This window comes from Cucurbita pepo, chromosome LG19, assembly GCF_002806865.2.
Source record: "Cucurbita pepo subsp. pepo cultivar mu-cu-16 chromosome LG19, ASM280686v2, whole genome shotgun sequence".
NCBI lineage: Eukaryota > Viridiplantae > Streptophyta > Magnoliopsida > Cucurbitales > Cucurbitaceae > Cucurbita > Cucurbita pepo.
The window spans coordinates 3,956,339-3,970,623 of record NC_036656.1 but is presented as its reverse complement, the minus strand read 5'-3'; the positions used below and the strand labels follow the sequence as shown (position 1 = coordinate 3,970,623).

At 37.5% G+C, this 14,285-nt stretch overlaps 4 protein-coding genes across 4 annotated transcripts; 2 read left to right on the top strand and 2 right to left on the bottom strand.

Moving 5' to 3' along the window:
* The first annotated feature begins 2,241 nt into the window (after window positions 1-2,241).
* LOC111781655 (homeobox-leucine zipper protein ATHB-22-like) lies at window positions 2,242-3,567 on the top strand. Its single transcript, XM_023662341.1, has 3 exons — window positions 2,242-2,344; window positions 2,939-3,249; window positions 3,343-3,567. Exons 1-3 carry the CDS (start codon window positions 2,242-2,244, stop codon window positions 3,565-3,567), a joined length of 639 nt encoding a protein of 212 aa, XP_023518109.1.
* Window positions 3,568-3,960: 393 nt separating this feature from the next.
* LOC111782326 (60S ribosomal protein L24-like) lies at window positions 3,961-5,591 on the bottom strand. The gene is made up of 5 exons (XM_023663186.1): window positions 5,515-5,591; window positions 5,113-5,188; window positions 4,890-4,991; window positions 4,447-4,595; window positions 3,961-4,326 (listed from the first exon to the last, which is right to left on the bottom strand). Exons 1-5 carry the CDS (start codon window positions 5,523-5,525, stop codon window positions 4,167-4,169), a joined length of 498 nt encoding a protein of 165 aa, XP_023518954.1. The 5' UTR covers window positions 5,526-5,591; the 3' UTR covers window positions 3,961-4,166.
* A 1,596-nt stretch (window positions 5,592-7,187) lies between these two features.
* LOC111781521 (serine/threonine-protein kinase spk-1-like) lies at window positions 7,188-10,212 on the top strand. The gene is made up of 4 exons (XM_023662168.1): window positions 7,188-7,622; window positions 7,873-8,856; window positions 9,320-9,367; window positions 9,445-10,212. The coding sequence occupies exons 1-4, from the start codon at window positions 7,419-7,421 to the stop codon at window positions 9,847-9,849; spliced, it is 1,641 nt and encodes a 546-aa protein (XP_023517936.1). The 5' UTR covers window positions 7,188-7,418; the 3' UTR covers window positions 9,850-10,212.
* A 1,029-nt stretch (window positions 10,213-11,241) lies between these two features.
* Window positions 11,242-14,035, bottom strand: LOC111781825 (probable glycosyltransferase At5g03795). The gene is made up of 4 exons (XM_023662537.1): window positions 13,676-14,035; window positions 13,211-13,464; window positions 12,161-12,509; window positions 11,242-12,079 (listed from the first exon to the last, which is right to left on the bottom strand). Exons 1-4 carry the CDS (start codon window positions 13,988-13,990, stop codon window positions 11,414-11,416), a joined length of 1,584 nt encoding a protein of 527 aa, XP_023518305.1. The 5' UTR covers window positions 13,991-14,035; the 3' UTR covers window positions 11,242-11,413.
* Window positions 14,036-14,285: the final 250 nt, after the last annotated feature.

The window sequence follows — 14,285 nt, the reverse complement described above, 5'->3', positions numbered from 1 at the left end:
CCCCCCCCCCAAATTTTTGAAGAGCTTCTGGTCTTCCAGTTGCTGTCATCAGCCATTACATATACACATATATGTGACTCTTGATGCACCTTTTTTGTCTTCCTGAAGTACTGATATATATTTATGTGAAACCTCCATGGATTTTTGAAATTTAAGCTTTGGAATTGAGTTCTTATAGTGATGATCATCACTGATTTCTTGAGTGAAACCTTAGCGTTTCCATACTGATCATTATCTTTATAAAACCTGTTTGCCTTGGATTTTTTGGCTGGACGTGATGTTTAGAGAGAAATAAAGGTGGTGAAGTAGGAGTAGCCGAGTAGGGTGCTGTACTGGTGGACCAGATATCAAGCTGGTATTGATGTTGTTGGTGTGTGGAGTTATGGATTTGGCCCTACGGCGCCGCCTGCTTGCAGGGAACCCCACTGCTTCTGGCTGCGTCAAGTAATCTCAATAACTCTTAATTTACAGCAATTTATTGAAAGATTTCTTAGTATTTTATCATCCTTGCTTAAAAAATCTCATCAGAGAAAGATTACGAGAGGGTTGAATTGTTATAAACTAAAGTTGAGGGACTAACTTGTTAGACTTTTTTTTTACAGGTTCTCTGTTCTTTGTTAATGGACCACTCTCACACTCTATACTTACTCCTAATGCGACTCTCTGTTCGAAGGAGAGTTTACCACGTTTTGGTCCACACTACTTTTTCTTGTCGTTTTTATAGATTTGTATTAATTTAGTCTCTATAGTTCATAAAATTTTATATATTTTCAAAGTATTTAAAATATTTTGGGCAGTTGGTGCAGCGTGGAGTAGCATTACTGTATATTGTTTTTGGATTCCAATCATTTAGGTCAGCCTCTCATCCATTTATGATATTATAAATGCCACTCTCAAACACCAATTTCAGCTCATGCCTTTTGCCCCATTTGATCTTCATAGCTCTTGTTTCAGTTCTAGGTTTAATTTTGTACAAAATTACATCCCTCCCACTTTTGATCTTGTTTGATTATTGTTCTTCCATTCTTGTTTTGTTTTTCTCTGTCCTTCCATTCAAATCATAACCTTTTACACTTTAAGGCTATTGACACGTTTTGTCGGCCAATACTTTTTAATGAAAGTAGAAGTATTTATACCGAGTTATACTTTTATTGGTCCCGAAAGCCTCTTACTAATAAAGATGTTTTATAAAGTTAGAAGCTCACCGAATTCAACTAATTTAAATATATATCTCCGACAAATAGAAGCTCGTATATCTTCAACATTGTCTACGGAAAATGTCTACTTAATATTCACCATATTTTAGGGCTTCAGTCTATAATCTGTGTACCTCTCTTCCTCCTTCTGACCCATCCCGGAGCCCTCTTCCAGCCAGCAGCCCCCAGTTTTAGTATGGCCCCAACCCACTCTACATTAATTATTTATTTATTTATTTATCGTCTAATACTAAAACTCAAAACCCCAATACAAATATTCCTTTTTTTTTTTTTTTTTTAATTATATTAATCTTAATTTTACAGGTCATAATAAAAACGAGATTTTTTTATTAAATTGCATGATTAGATGAGAGATCAATGAAAGTTTTAACCTACGACTATTCGAAATCTTGTATAAATTGCTGATTTGTATGAACAAGTTCATTTAACCAATGAGACTCAGGATTCACCTTGAATTAGACGGAAAATTTTCATTATAAGAAAAATTGGATACGAAAGGAAGAGAATTATTCTCTTTGTCAGTTAAAACTAGGATTATATTTCCATCTTCATCTCTGCCCCGACCTTTCCCCATCGAAACGTTTATCAAATCGCAAACCTAATCTGACCGAACCCCTCTGTTCTTCATCTCCACTACTGCTGCATGCTTTGTAAACCAATTAATGCCAAGAAAGACAAAAGGGGTTGGTCTGAAATGTGTGTATCCATGGGGGATGCGGTTGATATCTATGGTCCCCATAACTCATCCTGCTGCTACTCATCCTCCTGTTCTTCCTATGCCTCTGTTTAACTGACAGCCTTCACTTTCCCACGCCTATCTTACTTCATTTAAAACTCTCTCTCTCTCTCTCTTTCTCCTTTTCTCATCCACTTTTCAAACAACAATCCAGTTCTATAAAGAAGCCAACAAGTCTAAAGTTCGTCCCAACTTCGATCCGCATAGGCTTAAAAACACGAACTTCCTCTGTTCTTGGAATCGAACCCTTGTAGTTCCCATCTTCTCTTGATCCTCTGATCCAAACACATGGACTCCTATAATGGGTCTGATCTCAGTCCTCACTATGTTCCTCCACCTCCACAATCTTCTTCTGCATTGCTTTATCCTTGCAGTTTGGATCAGTTTCCTGGTAAATCCCAACTCCCTCAACCTTCTTCATTTTGTTCGTGTACATTAAACTTGAAAACCCAACAAACCAAACTGACCCAACCCGAATTATAAGGATTGTGTTGGATTAGCTTTTCGGGTTGGGTTGGGTTAACATGAATATAATTCGAAGAACTTACATGAATACAATCTACATCTTCATCCCGGTTTATCTTTTAGTGCAAAATCTCTTCCAATTTTCTTGTTATTACCCGTTCGATCTTTCTTAATTTAGTTATATTTTTAACCGTTCTCTCTTTAGTGTAAAATTATGTGAGGATTCCATATCATGGAGAGGGAAACCAAACATTCCTTACAAGGGATGCGGAAACTTCTCCTTCGCATAGGCATTTTAAAATTTTGAGGGAAGCCGAGCAGAAAAAGGCCAAAGAGGACAAATATCTGTCAATGGGCTCGGGCTATTATAGATTAACCGTTAACGGATAGTATTAAGATCCATTTGAACACAAGATGATCATCTTGTTACGATATAACATAAAATCATGATTACTTCAATTCAAATTGAGAGATATAATATTTGAATCGTATTCTTAACATCGGGTTTAATGAGCGGTAGAGACAACAGAGACGAAGAGACTGGGCATGGAAGCTCAGGAAAGTAGGGTTGGAGGAGTGGATGAGAAGAAGAAGAGGTTCAGTCGGGATCAATTGGAGTCATTGGAGAGAAGCTTTCAAGAGGAAGTGAAGCTTGAACCTGAGAGAAAAATGAAGCTATCAAAGGAGATTGGACTCCAACCAAGGCAGATAGCGGTGTGGTTCCAGAATAGAAGAGCTCGCTCAAAGGTTAAGCAGCTTCAGCATCTCTATGACACTCTCAAACAAGAATTTGACGCCATTTCTATGGAAAAACTTGACCTTCAACAACAGGTTTCTATCTCTTTTTCTCTTTTTCCGCCCATGCATTTCCATGCACAAATCTTTGTCATTTTGATCTTTGGATGTACAATGTTGTTGGAGTAGGTGAGGGAACTAAGAAGCATGCTAAGAGAACAAGCGGTAAGGAATCACGGGTCGATGGCTTACATGACCGTCTCCGAGGAAGAGGCGGCAGAGAGCACGGCAGAGGGCGTTCGGAGCTGGAATAATCACATCTTTAATGTCGAAAATGTCGAACAAATATCAGCTTCTTCAATTCCTTCACCCTGGTCTTGTTCTCAAGTTGCTCACTTGCCTTCTTATCCATAAATTTTGGATTAGAAATTTAATGTTGAATTTTACATTATCAAGTTTTAAATAATTTTTGAAATTTTGATAGATTCAAATTTTCTTATAATCCGGAAATTTTATTAAATAATTTTGATTAAACAAAAGAACATGCAAGTTAAATCATATAGATTATTAAACAATTAATTTGTAATAAAATATAGCAATATAAAATAATATAATGTGGTTGCTATACTTAAATCAAACAGTTCAGAACCATTTAACTCCCAGTATTGGGTCAGCAAAATTTAAGAACAAAGCTCCCCTACCACAAAATCAACTAATACTTCCAATAATCAGAAAATTCAAGCTTATCAAAGCAAATAAAATTTGGATGGAAATTCATAAACACCAAAAGAAGTAGGCACTTTCGGGTAGTCATGCATAATCATGTAAACTATCAGAAAAAAACGCAACATTCTGATATTTGCAACGTAACTGCAAGATGAAATGAAAAGCACAATAATTGATCCATACAAAATTTCGAAAATAGTTGGAACATTATCTTTTACTCAGGTTTTGCTATTTCAAAGAGCATAAAAACTCGTAAACTACTGTTCTTAGCTTGCAGCATGGAAAATTCAACGTTTGCCGCCGCCGCCGCCAAGTTTTGGTCCTTTAGGTGCAGCTCCCCCCCTACCAACGTTAGCCTTGGTCTGTGTCTTCTGTGTTTTGGCCATCACTTCTGCCTTCTTTGCCTTTTTCTCATCCTTTGTTTTCTTAATTCTCTCCTTAATTTCCCTACAGCACAACAACAATTAACAAATTTTAGTTTCATCCATAACTATGATTGATAAAGAAATTATTCCATGCCTCCGCCTGTATCATTAAGAAACATTCGAACTCAGAACAATCACATACCGAAGGGCTGCCTCCCTAGCAGCATCACGAACCTCGGGCTTCTCAGCTCTCTTCTTTTGGATAACCTCCAATGTAGCACCCACTATGGACCTTGAGTATGGCTTCTTGGTGGCACGTCTCCTCTTCTTTACAGCCTCTTGAGCAATGTCCTACCGGAATAAAAAGAATGAAAAACATTCAACAATCAACAATTATTTGGTTAAAATCCCGGTTAAAGGCCAAGGGGGAATGATAATGTAAATAACAGGGAAAATACTTCTAGAAAACAAATATTGAGAACCGTTGAGTTGTTTGAAAAATTATGATCTAATAGTACCACACACAAAATCATTATGTTTCAAAGCTACCCATACATAATCAGAGCAAACAGAGAGGACAGGATATGATAAAATCTAAATATAGATACAAGTAAATGAATCCAAGAGCTATATTTGACCCATTACCTTCTTATGTTGCTTCCTGTACATTGCTGTCCAGGTGAGCTTAGAAGGCTTCAGCTTGTTATGGAAGTACCTCTTGCATTTGGAGTTTAAAAACAGGAAAACCTAGTCAATAAAGACAAGTATGCAACAAAAACAGCAGGTAAGTTTATGTCATCAGATAAGAAACAAATATGATTATCCAGTAATAACAAAAACACAATCGACGGCCGCGCAGGTTTATTACCTGTGAATCTGCACGGATAAATCTGATTCCTCTACCGGGATATATCTTCGCACCACTGAATCGACAGAGCTCGGTCCTAAAAAAACCAGGATTATACTTCAGAATCAGGTAGAAACAAACTGCGCATTTCTAACACTACAAGTTTTCACATTCTCATAAGCCATCACTTCTTAAAACTAATGACCTACAAATCAAATTCACCTACACAAAAACCTAGAGATCTCGAAGCAATACATCTTCAGGCACCAACAGTGAACTGAAAGTTAAATTAAAAGGCACAAATAGCCATACTGATCCTCTATTTCGCCATGACGGATGCAATCATCGATTAAAAGAAAAACTCGAAATGAATACTGAAATCGATTCAAGATTGAATCGGAAAGAGCGATTAAAGAGACTCACTTCAACACCATGGTGGCGGCTGCTGCGTCTACTCCTCTGTTTCTTCTTGCTCGCCGAAACCCTAGAAATGAGTTCTGTCCGAGGGAAACGATATCTATACTTTGAGGTTCATTTGATTACCCCTTTATTATAACTTAATCACCATAATGCCACCGAGCCCTTTAGAACAAATGGGCCAAGACTTTAGCCCGGTTTCCTTTTCGGAGCCCAACCTTTACCAGGCCTGTTTGAATTATAATTTTTTTTAAGTATTTAAAAATCAAATGATCGATATTTAATATATGTAATATATGATTAATAAAAGTAAAAATAAACAAGATGTGACTATTAAATATATGTTTCCATATAATATATAGTATAATTAAATTTGAGACTTAAGGCTTCTACATGTTTTTATAGTTTCAATAAATTTATTAAGTTTAAAAGTTAATTACAAAATAATAAATTATATAATTAATTCATTTCTAATTTCATAAAATTAAAGTTTCCCTTCTTTAACTAATTAATTAAAATAGGTAATTCATTTCTAATTAATTTATTTAAAAGATTGTGGAAGAGTACGTAATTAAAAATAAAATAAAGATGGGTAAAATTAATAATAAATTCGGGTTCACACGGTTCAACTCGATATAATTTTAATGAAATCCACGAACCAAACTTATTGTATAAAACTTTAATTTATTTGAATATAACCGAACCGAACTCAAATGAGTGTAATCTAATTCGATTGAATTGATCCAACTTTTCAAGTTATCGGATTTTTTAAACACCTTAATATTACTTCTCCATATTCCCGAGTTATTTAATTATAGTATTCATAAATTATTTATAATTTATAATAGAGGGCGAGATTTGAGTTGAATTTATATAGATATATTATAAATAAGAAAAAATAATGGTTTTTAATATTAGAGTGTATAAATGAAATAAAATGAAGATATTGTCTTGTCATCATTTTTTATGATGATGACACCTCACCAAAGATAATTATTTACCAATTTCCAATATTCTTTTAAAGCAATTTAAATAAATGCTTTTTTAATTTAATGTTACCAAATAAAAGTACATCTAAAACCTTTGGAGTGTAAAGCAAAGCTTAACTAACTTTCATAATTAAGATATTAGTGTGTTTAGAGCTTAGTTTGTTACATATTATAATCTCAAAATTTTTATTTTATTATTGACTAAAAAATAAAAAATAAAGTGAAAAGAAATTATTTCTTTATTATTTATAATTTTTGTGTGTTTTCAAATGATTTTTTAAATAAATATATAATATAATATAAAATGATTTTATTAAGATTTGTGATATTGTTTGTGAAGATATTTATACTTATTTTTATTAAAATTAGTAGAGATTTAAATTAAAAATTAAAATTTTAAAATGAATATAGATACCTATAAAAATAATAATAGCAAAAATGTTTTATAAATTTATATAATTTAAAATTTAATATAAAAAGACTTTTTTTTTTTAATTAGTGTTGAAAAATAAAATTTTATTTAATAAACTAATAAATTTTAAAATAAGATGGAAGATAATAGATCACAATTTGTTGTACCAATTTTTTTTTTTTTACAGAAATTCAATAATAATTATCCAGGCTGGAAATTCCACACCTGAATTTATTAAATTAAATAAATAAAAAAAAGAAAAATCATATTCGACAGAGCGGCCAACAAGAAAAGGAGCTCTCCATCTTCTCAGTAATCAAAACCGAGGACTACCAATAATTTCAATCTTCTTCTTCTTCTCTCGGCCTCTGCCTCTGAAAATCACATTCATATCCTTCAATTTCGGCGAAGAACTCTCGGATTTTTTTTGAATCGGGCGCAATTTCCGAGTGAATCGGAAGCTTCGGGAGTTGGTTGACCCTGAACTCGCATGGCAGGCGAGGACAGCGATGGACAGTAAGAAGCAAGACGAGGATCAGACCGATAGCAGCGATTACACCTCAGAGGACGAAGGAACTGAGGATTACCGGCGAGGAGGCTACCACGCCGTTCGAATTGGCGACACTTTCAAGAATGGTAGATATGTGGTTCAGAGCAAGCTCGGTTGGGGCCATTTCTCCACTGTTTGGCTTGCCTGGGACATCCAATCCTCTGTAATTTCTCTATCTTCCTCTCTTTTTTCTTCGCGCCATTTATTGTTCTAGTCTCGCTTCTTTCCGATCTTCCTGTTCAACATAGGTATACAAAACTCGAAATCTTCTTGTTCTTTTTTAATTACTTCACTTACTTGAGAAACTATGATGGTAGGATGTTGTTTTATTGCCTCGTTTGGGAGTAGGAAGTAGAAGATGAGAGTAATTTAGGTTGTGTATTTAAAATTTAAACTGATTTTATGATGTTCAGCGATATGTGGCTCTCAAAGTACAGAAGAGCGCTCAGCACTATACTGAGGCAGCTATGGATGAGATTACAATCTTGAAACAGATTGCAGACGGAGACGCTGATGATAAGAAATGTGTGGTGAAGCTTTTGGATCATTTCAAGCATTCTGGACCTAATGGGCAGCATGTTTGTATGATTTTTGAGTATTTGGGGGATAATCTATTGACACTAATCAAGTATACTGACTACCGTGGATTACCAATTCATATGGTTAAGGAGATATGTTTTCATATATTGGTTGGTTTGGATTACTTGCATAAACAGCTCTCTATTATACATACTGATTTGAAGCCTGAAAATATTCTGTTACTTTCGATGATTGACCCATCAAAGGATCCCAGAAAATCTGGCACCCCTCTTATTCTTCCAACTAGCAAGGACAAGGCGACATTGGAGTGTGGGATTTCGAAAGACATAAAATTATCAAATGGGGATTTTACTAAACACCACAAGAGAAACATTCGACGAAAGGCGAAGCAAGCTGCTCAGGGATGTGTGGAGAAGGAAATGACTGCGGAGGCTGATGCTAATGCAGAGACATCTCGTACCACTGAATCATCTCCTAACGCGAAATCAAGCACTGGTGCTACAGAGGAAAAATCAACTAGTTCTTTCAGTACAAATCGATCATCTGATGCTGATGGAGCAAAGGGCGGTGGCGAAGAAAATCAAGTTGCCAAGAAAGGGAGTCGCTTGAGAAAGAAGATGTTATTGGCTTCAGTGGATCTGAATTGCAAGTTGGTTGATTTTGGAAATGCATGTTGGACATACAAACAGTTTACAAATGACATTCAGACTCGACAGTATCGGTGCCCCGAAGTTATCCTTGGATCAAAGTATTCTACATCAGCAGATCTTTGGTCCTTTGCTTGCATTTGCTTCGAGCTTGCAACTGGTGATGTACTCTTTGACCCTCACAGTGGTGACAACTTTGACAGAGATGAGGTTTGGATGCCATTCTTTGAGCTTTGTTACTGCAATTTGTTTACACGTTCTTAAACTGTTCCACATTGCCATACTTGGCTTAGCATATATTTTAATCTCAACTTGTTTTTGCTAGCTAGAATTTTCTTTTGCAACGTTTCGTTCTTGAATTTTGTGCTTAAAAATCCACCCGTGCGCAATAGACAATATCTCATTCTCCTGTTTTGTAGAATGTGTTTAAGAGAATTTGCTTAGAATCTTTATTTCAATTCTTTGTTTGTCATTGTTAGAATGGTAGTTTAACTAATGGTGTGATCCTTATTCTTGGGGCTGTCATAATCATTTTGTTTGTATCCGCTGGTGCATAGCTGAGACATTCTATATATATTGATTTAGACTTTTCTGAAGTTGCTTTCCTATTAATGAGTTGTAGATACCTTCCAAAGTATTCATGTTGTGAGAACAATATTTTCTTGTGCTCCAGGACCACTTAGCTTTGATGATGGAACTTCTAGGAATGATGCCACGCAAGGTAATCAATTGTTCCTCTGAGCCTTGTGAAAATTTCTGCTAGCATAACCACACACTTTTGCACTGAATCATTTTCAGATTGCTTTCGGCGGTCGCTATTCTCGAGATTTCTTCAACCGATATGGCAATTTGAGGCACATCCGAAGGTTACGTTTCTGGCCATTAAACAAAGTTCTGATGGAAAAGTATGATTTCAACGAACAAGATGCAACTCAAATGGCAGAATTTCTAGCTCCAATCCTCGATTTTGTTCCAGAAAACCGACCCTCTGCAGGGCAATGCCTGCTTCATCCATGGCTGAATGCTGTGCCTCGGTTGTTGGAACCATCTCAGGATCCCGGAACTTCCGAGGGGAAGATGATGGAGAAGGAAGTTATGGAGGCAATGGAGGATGGAATGAGAAATATAGCCATTAGTTCAGAATCTGAACTAGCTGATGATTCCCAGCAGTCCAAGTCCAAGACCAGCAAAAGCACTTCCTGATGTTGGTATCCGCTCCACCCCGTCTTTGTTTATGTCGATTTAGCCATGGAGGTTGAGATTTTAAAGAGGAAATGGACCAGAGAGCTGAGTGAAGCAGATGAAGCTTAGTAAGAAACTAGTAATGACAAGGATGAACGCGAATACGAACACGAACACAACGCAACACTTGTGTTGGGAATGTGGTGAAACATGAAGTTTATTTTGATGAAGCTCAACGATGTATCAGTAAGTGGAGCCCAGATGAATGATTTAGGTACTGCTACTGTTGAAAAATATCTTTTAATTTTCGTTACCATTTTACAAACGAATATATTCCTTGTATTCATGTGGTCAGTTCAATGTGATTTATTGGTTTTTATATTGCTTCTATTAACTAAAATTTAATCCGCAGATGATTATTAAACTGAGTCTAAATTTTCAGATGTCTTTGTCAAACCACATGCACACCCAGTTGGCTAAGATGACATTAGAACACGATAAGTGAAGCTCTTTCTTAGAATGACGATCATTTTCGGACAAAAAATTAATCTGAGAACTGTGCCAAAACCGACACCGATGTAAGATACAAAGTTGCGAATGAATTCAAAATGAAAAACACATGAATCATCATTATCATCATCATCATCATCTCATACCATTCGAATGAGATGGGATAATGATCGAGTGGAAAGGGAACTCACCATATGGAAGGATGAACCTATTGAACAAGTAGAACTCATCAACCGATGGACAAAAAAAGAGACACTATAATGGCCCAAGCTCACTGCTAGTATCTTCTTTAGGATTTTCGTTCTAAGCTTCTCTTTAAAGTTTTAAAATGCGTTTAGTCTATTAATCGTGGACTTAGAACTGGCCGCCTTAAAAAAACTTGAAGTACGAGGAACAAATCCCACTCGTTTATTTGAAGCCGTTCTTGGTGTGTTGATCCCACCCGTGCTGTTTTGTGTTCTCTGGGAATCACTGCCTCATTGCTCAATCGAAGTATGATTGACATCGGTGTTACTTCAACAATCTCCATAGGCCTAATGAATAGAAAAGTCAATATTATATTAATTATCATAAATTAATGAGTAAGTGGCTTAATAAAGTCAGGTGTCATAATAAACGGTATATCAACTAACACATCAAGAAGAGTGCTGGATAATCTTAGTAAAACTAGAAGCAACCGTGTCAAAGACAAACTTAGGGGTTGAATTGGACGGTCAAAATACAACTTCAAAAGTCGAGATTTCGATAGTATAAGATAAAAACGTATCCCTTACCTTAGTGATATAATAATTGTAGCTAATTAGATCTCAAAAACGCTCGTAAACGTACATAAATATGCAAATCTCTCGATCACAAATGTTAAACCCTAAAATCAAGTTGGTTTCATTCCAAATTCGATCTAACTTCGTTGAAACGCACTTCGTTTTCATTAAACTCAAGAACGTGATCATGATCACGAATGGCATTCAATTCAACCAAATATTGACCTTAATAAATCTACAAAATTTTGTTAAAAAAACTATAAATACCTATACAAATTAAATCTCCACGGCGGTCCGGTCCGATCAAGCCGAGATCAACGGTCGCGCACCCTAAGATTGAGTCTTCTAAGCCACACAGAATGAAGAATCATGTGATACACATCAAATCTCTTAGGCGGAGAGTGGGCTTCAAAGTGTCTCCTAACCTTCAACACTCTCCGATACATTCTCAGGTACTGCCTCGGCGATATCCCGCTGAGAATCGTCTTCAAATTGGGAATGTCCTTGATGGAGACGGAGACCGAGAAAGATTTCCAATTGATAACGTCGCTGAACGGAGGGACATAGTGGTCGGAAATGAGGACCGGAACGCACCCGGTGTAAATGGCCTCGACAATTCGAGGGCTAGCAACTTCGTAGCCGCTCGGGCAGAGGCAAAACTTGCTCTTCCTCATCATGTCGATGTAAGAAACGTCCTTGGGGAGGTATTTGTGGACTTGAACGTCGCTGTCTTGATTCTCCCATTGCTGGATTAGAATAGGCCTTATGGGGCCGTGGAGGCCGCCGGCGAAGAACGCCAGAATTGGGCGGCGGGAGGGAGATGGGCCGCCTATAATTCCGGTCAAGAAACCCGTTTGGAGGTTGATTTCTGGGAAGGAAACGTCCTTTGACGGGTTGAAACCTTCGGACGTGTTGGCGTTGCAGAGTACTCTAATGGAGTTTTTGTACAAATGGGGAACCGATCTTGACGCTTCCGGCCCCTGCGATCAAACGACGATCAAACGACGAACTGAGAAACATTGTTAAGGAACAAAATTATGAACATGTTAGCTGATATTCACCCAATCATGGCAGGACAGCATGAAATGATCGGCGCCAAGGGTGCGATTCCAGAACGGATATTTGGTTCGAATGACATTGACATAATCGACGACTGTGCGTCGTATCGGTGTGAAGTCATGGGAGTCACGAACGTAGACGAACTGAACGAGCATGGCAACACTTAGAGGAAGAAAGAAGACATGGGCTTTGTCGGGATCTTTGGTTCGAAACTTGGTGTCCATTTCAATGGCGTGGATGAAGTTCCCTTCGGTCGAGTAAATGCTCTTGCAGGGGCCATTGTGAAACAGGGGAGGCTCTCCTTCCTCGTACACGAAGATCTTCAGCTCCTTCTCCATTTCTAAGTAGCTCCTGCAATCGCCATTAATGGAAATCGTAAGAAAATGCATGGGGACTAGCTATTAGGAATAAAGACTCTACACAGTGGTATGATATCGTCTACTTTGACCCTAAGTTCTTATGGTTTTGCTTTCGGCTCCTCAGTATGTCCTGCATGAATATGTAATTCCTTACTTATAAACTCACGATCAACCTCTTTAGTCGATGGGTGACCCATACACCATAGAGCCTTTAGCCGATGTGTGACCCATACACCATAGAGCCTCTCCAGAAGCCTATGGAGCCCACGAACAGCCTCCCTTTAGTTGAGGCTTGACTCCTTACTTTGGAGCCCTCGAACAAAGTACACCCTTCGTGGGTTCAACACTGAGTCACTTTTTTACTACACATCCGAGGCTCACAACTTCTTTGTTCACATTTGAAGATTGACACGACTAAGTTAAATCTGATACCATGTTAAGAATCACAACCCCGCAATGATATGATATTGTCCACTTTTGACCATAAGCTCGGGAGAAGTGCTCGTGTCAATGTATTCCTCACTTATAAACCCATTATCAACCCGTCGTGCCAATGTATTCCTCACTTATAAACCCATTATCAACCCGTTTATTAGCCGACGTGGGACTTCCCTCCCAACAATGATATTAAAAAAACTGAAACTTTTGGCAAGAACAGGGGAAAAAATCAAACCATAAATGTAAAAATTTAACCTGTGAAACGCTTTGGCGTTCCAATACATCGGACCAGAGGGAACAAGATCCGGATCATGGGTTTGGTTCAGGAACTTGGCTTCTTTAATGGCGGCTCGTGCTCGTCTGAGCCCAGCTTCGATTTTTTCCAATTTTGTAAATTCCCTCTGTTTTCTGGCCTTCACCACCGCCGGTTCATAATTACCTTCAGACGAAACGTTTCTCCCTTCATTAATGGCGGTTTCTTCCAAAACTTCGTTGACTGTCGTCATGTTCTGTTAAGATATTAATACATTTCCAAATCAGCTAAACTAACAGTTTTTCAGTCAACGATAGTCATCATTATTAAAAACCAATTAACGAAAACCCCTTAATGGGCTAATTAATTATTGAAAAATGCATGCAAAAGATCCTAAGTTCACTGTCTAATCTGCCCTTGAAAATCTCTGCATGCAGAACAAATGGAAGAACGAAAGAGAATCTTACTGGGAGCTGTGGAAGACTCTGTTTTTCGTCGATTGGCGGTGGTGGTGAGGATGACGACGACGACAACGACGACGGCGGCAGAGGCGGCGGAGAAGAAGAAAAAGGAGAGGAAACAGAGTGGTTTGAAACAGAGTCGTTGACCGCCGCCGTCGTATTGGAACGAAAATCCTCTGTTTCGGTGGGAGAAGAAACAGAGCTCCAAGCGGAAGCATGTTTATCGAAGAAACTGGTCCAGTCGGAGGAAAACTGAGGACCCAAGACAGCAAGAAGACAAGAAACGGCGACCAGAGGGATTACAAATATCGGCAGCTTCATCTCTGATCTCTGCAACAAAGGGGTTTTTCTTTACAAAAGAAGAGAAAACAGAGGCGTTTTGGAGGGGAAAGGAATTTGTTATGGACATAAATAGCTTGGATGTCACTGCCACGTGTTGACCGGTTTTTTTTACTCTTTATTTCTTTCTGCATGCAAATTTTCGTTCTTCCTATTTTACCCTTTACTCTTTCATTTAATTACACCTCTCTTTTTTATGAATGTTTGACTGTTCAATGTTTCTCTTTATTTCTCTATTTAATTTACTTTAATTAAATAAATGGATAAATAACGTTTT

Excerpts from the sequence above, each read along its gene's own strand:
- LOC111781655 (XM_023662341.1), top strand. The coding sequence starts at position 2,242 with ATGGACTCCTATAATGGGTCTGATCTCAGTCCTCACTATGTTCCTCCA. Across the intron at positions 2,345-2,938 it reads CAGTTTGGATCAGTTTCCTG|AGACAACAGAGACGAAGAGA; the intron begins GTAAATCCCAAC and ends AATGAGCGGTAG. Across the intron at positions 3,250-3,342 it reads AACTTGACCTTCAACAACAG|GTGAGGGAACTAAGAAGCAT; the intron begins GTTTCTATCTCT and ends TTGTTGGAGTAG.
- LOC111782326 (XM_023663186.1), bottom strand. Across the intron at positions 4,992-5,112 it reads TTATCCGTGCAGATTCACAG|GTTTTCCTGTTTTTAAACTC; the intron begins GTAATAAACCTG and ends TTTATTGACTAG. Across the intron at positions 4,596-4,889 it reads ACAGGAAGCAACATAAGAAG|GACATTGCTCAAGAGGCTGT; the intron begins GTAATGGGTCAA and ends TTATTCCGGTAG.
- LOC111781521 (XM_023662168.1), top strand. The coding sequence starts at position 7,419 with ATGGACAGTAAGAAGCAAGACGAGGATCAGACCGATAGCAGCGATTAC. Across the intron at positions 7,623-7,872 it reads CCTGGGACATCCAATCCTCT|CGATATGTGGCTCTCAAAGT; the intron begins GTAATTTCTCTA and ends TATGATGTTCAG. Across the intron at positions 9,368-9,444 it reads TAGGAATGATGCCACGCAAG|ATTGCTTTCGGCGGTCGCTA; the intron begins GTAATCAATTGT and ends AATCATTTTCAG.
- LOC111781825 (XM_023662537.1), bottom strand. The coding sequence starts at position 13,990 with ATGAAGCTGCCGATATTTGTAATCCCTCTGGTCGCCGTTTCTTGTCTT. Across the intron at positions 13,465-13,675 it reads AGAGTCTTCCACAGCTCCCA|AACATGACGACAGTCAACGA; the intron begins GTAAGATTCTCT and ends ATATCTTAACAG. Across the intron at positions 12,510-13,210 it reads AACGCCAAAGCGTTTCACAG|GAGCTACTTAGAAATGGAGA; the intron begins GTTAAATTTTTA and ends TGGCGATTGCAG.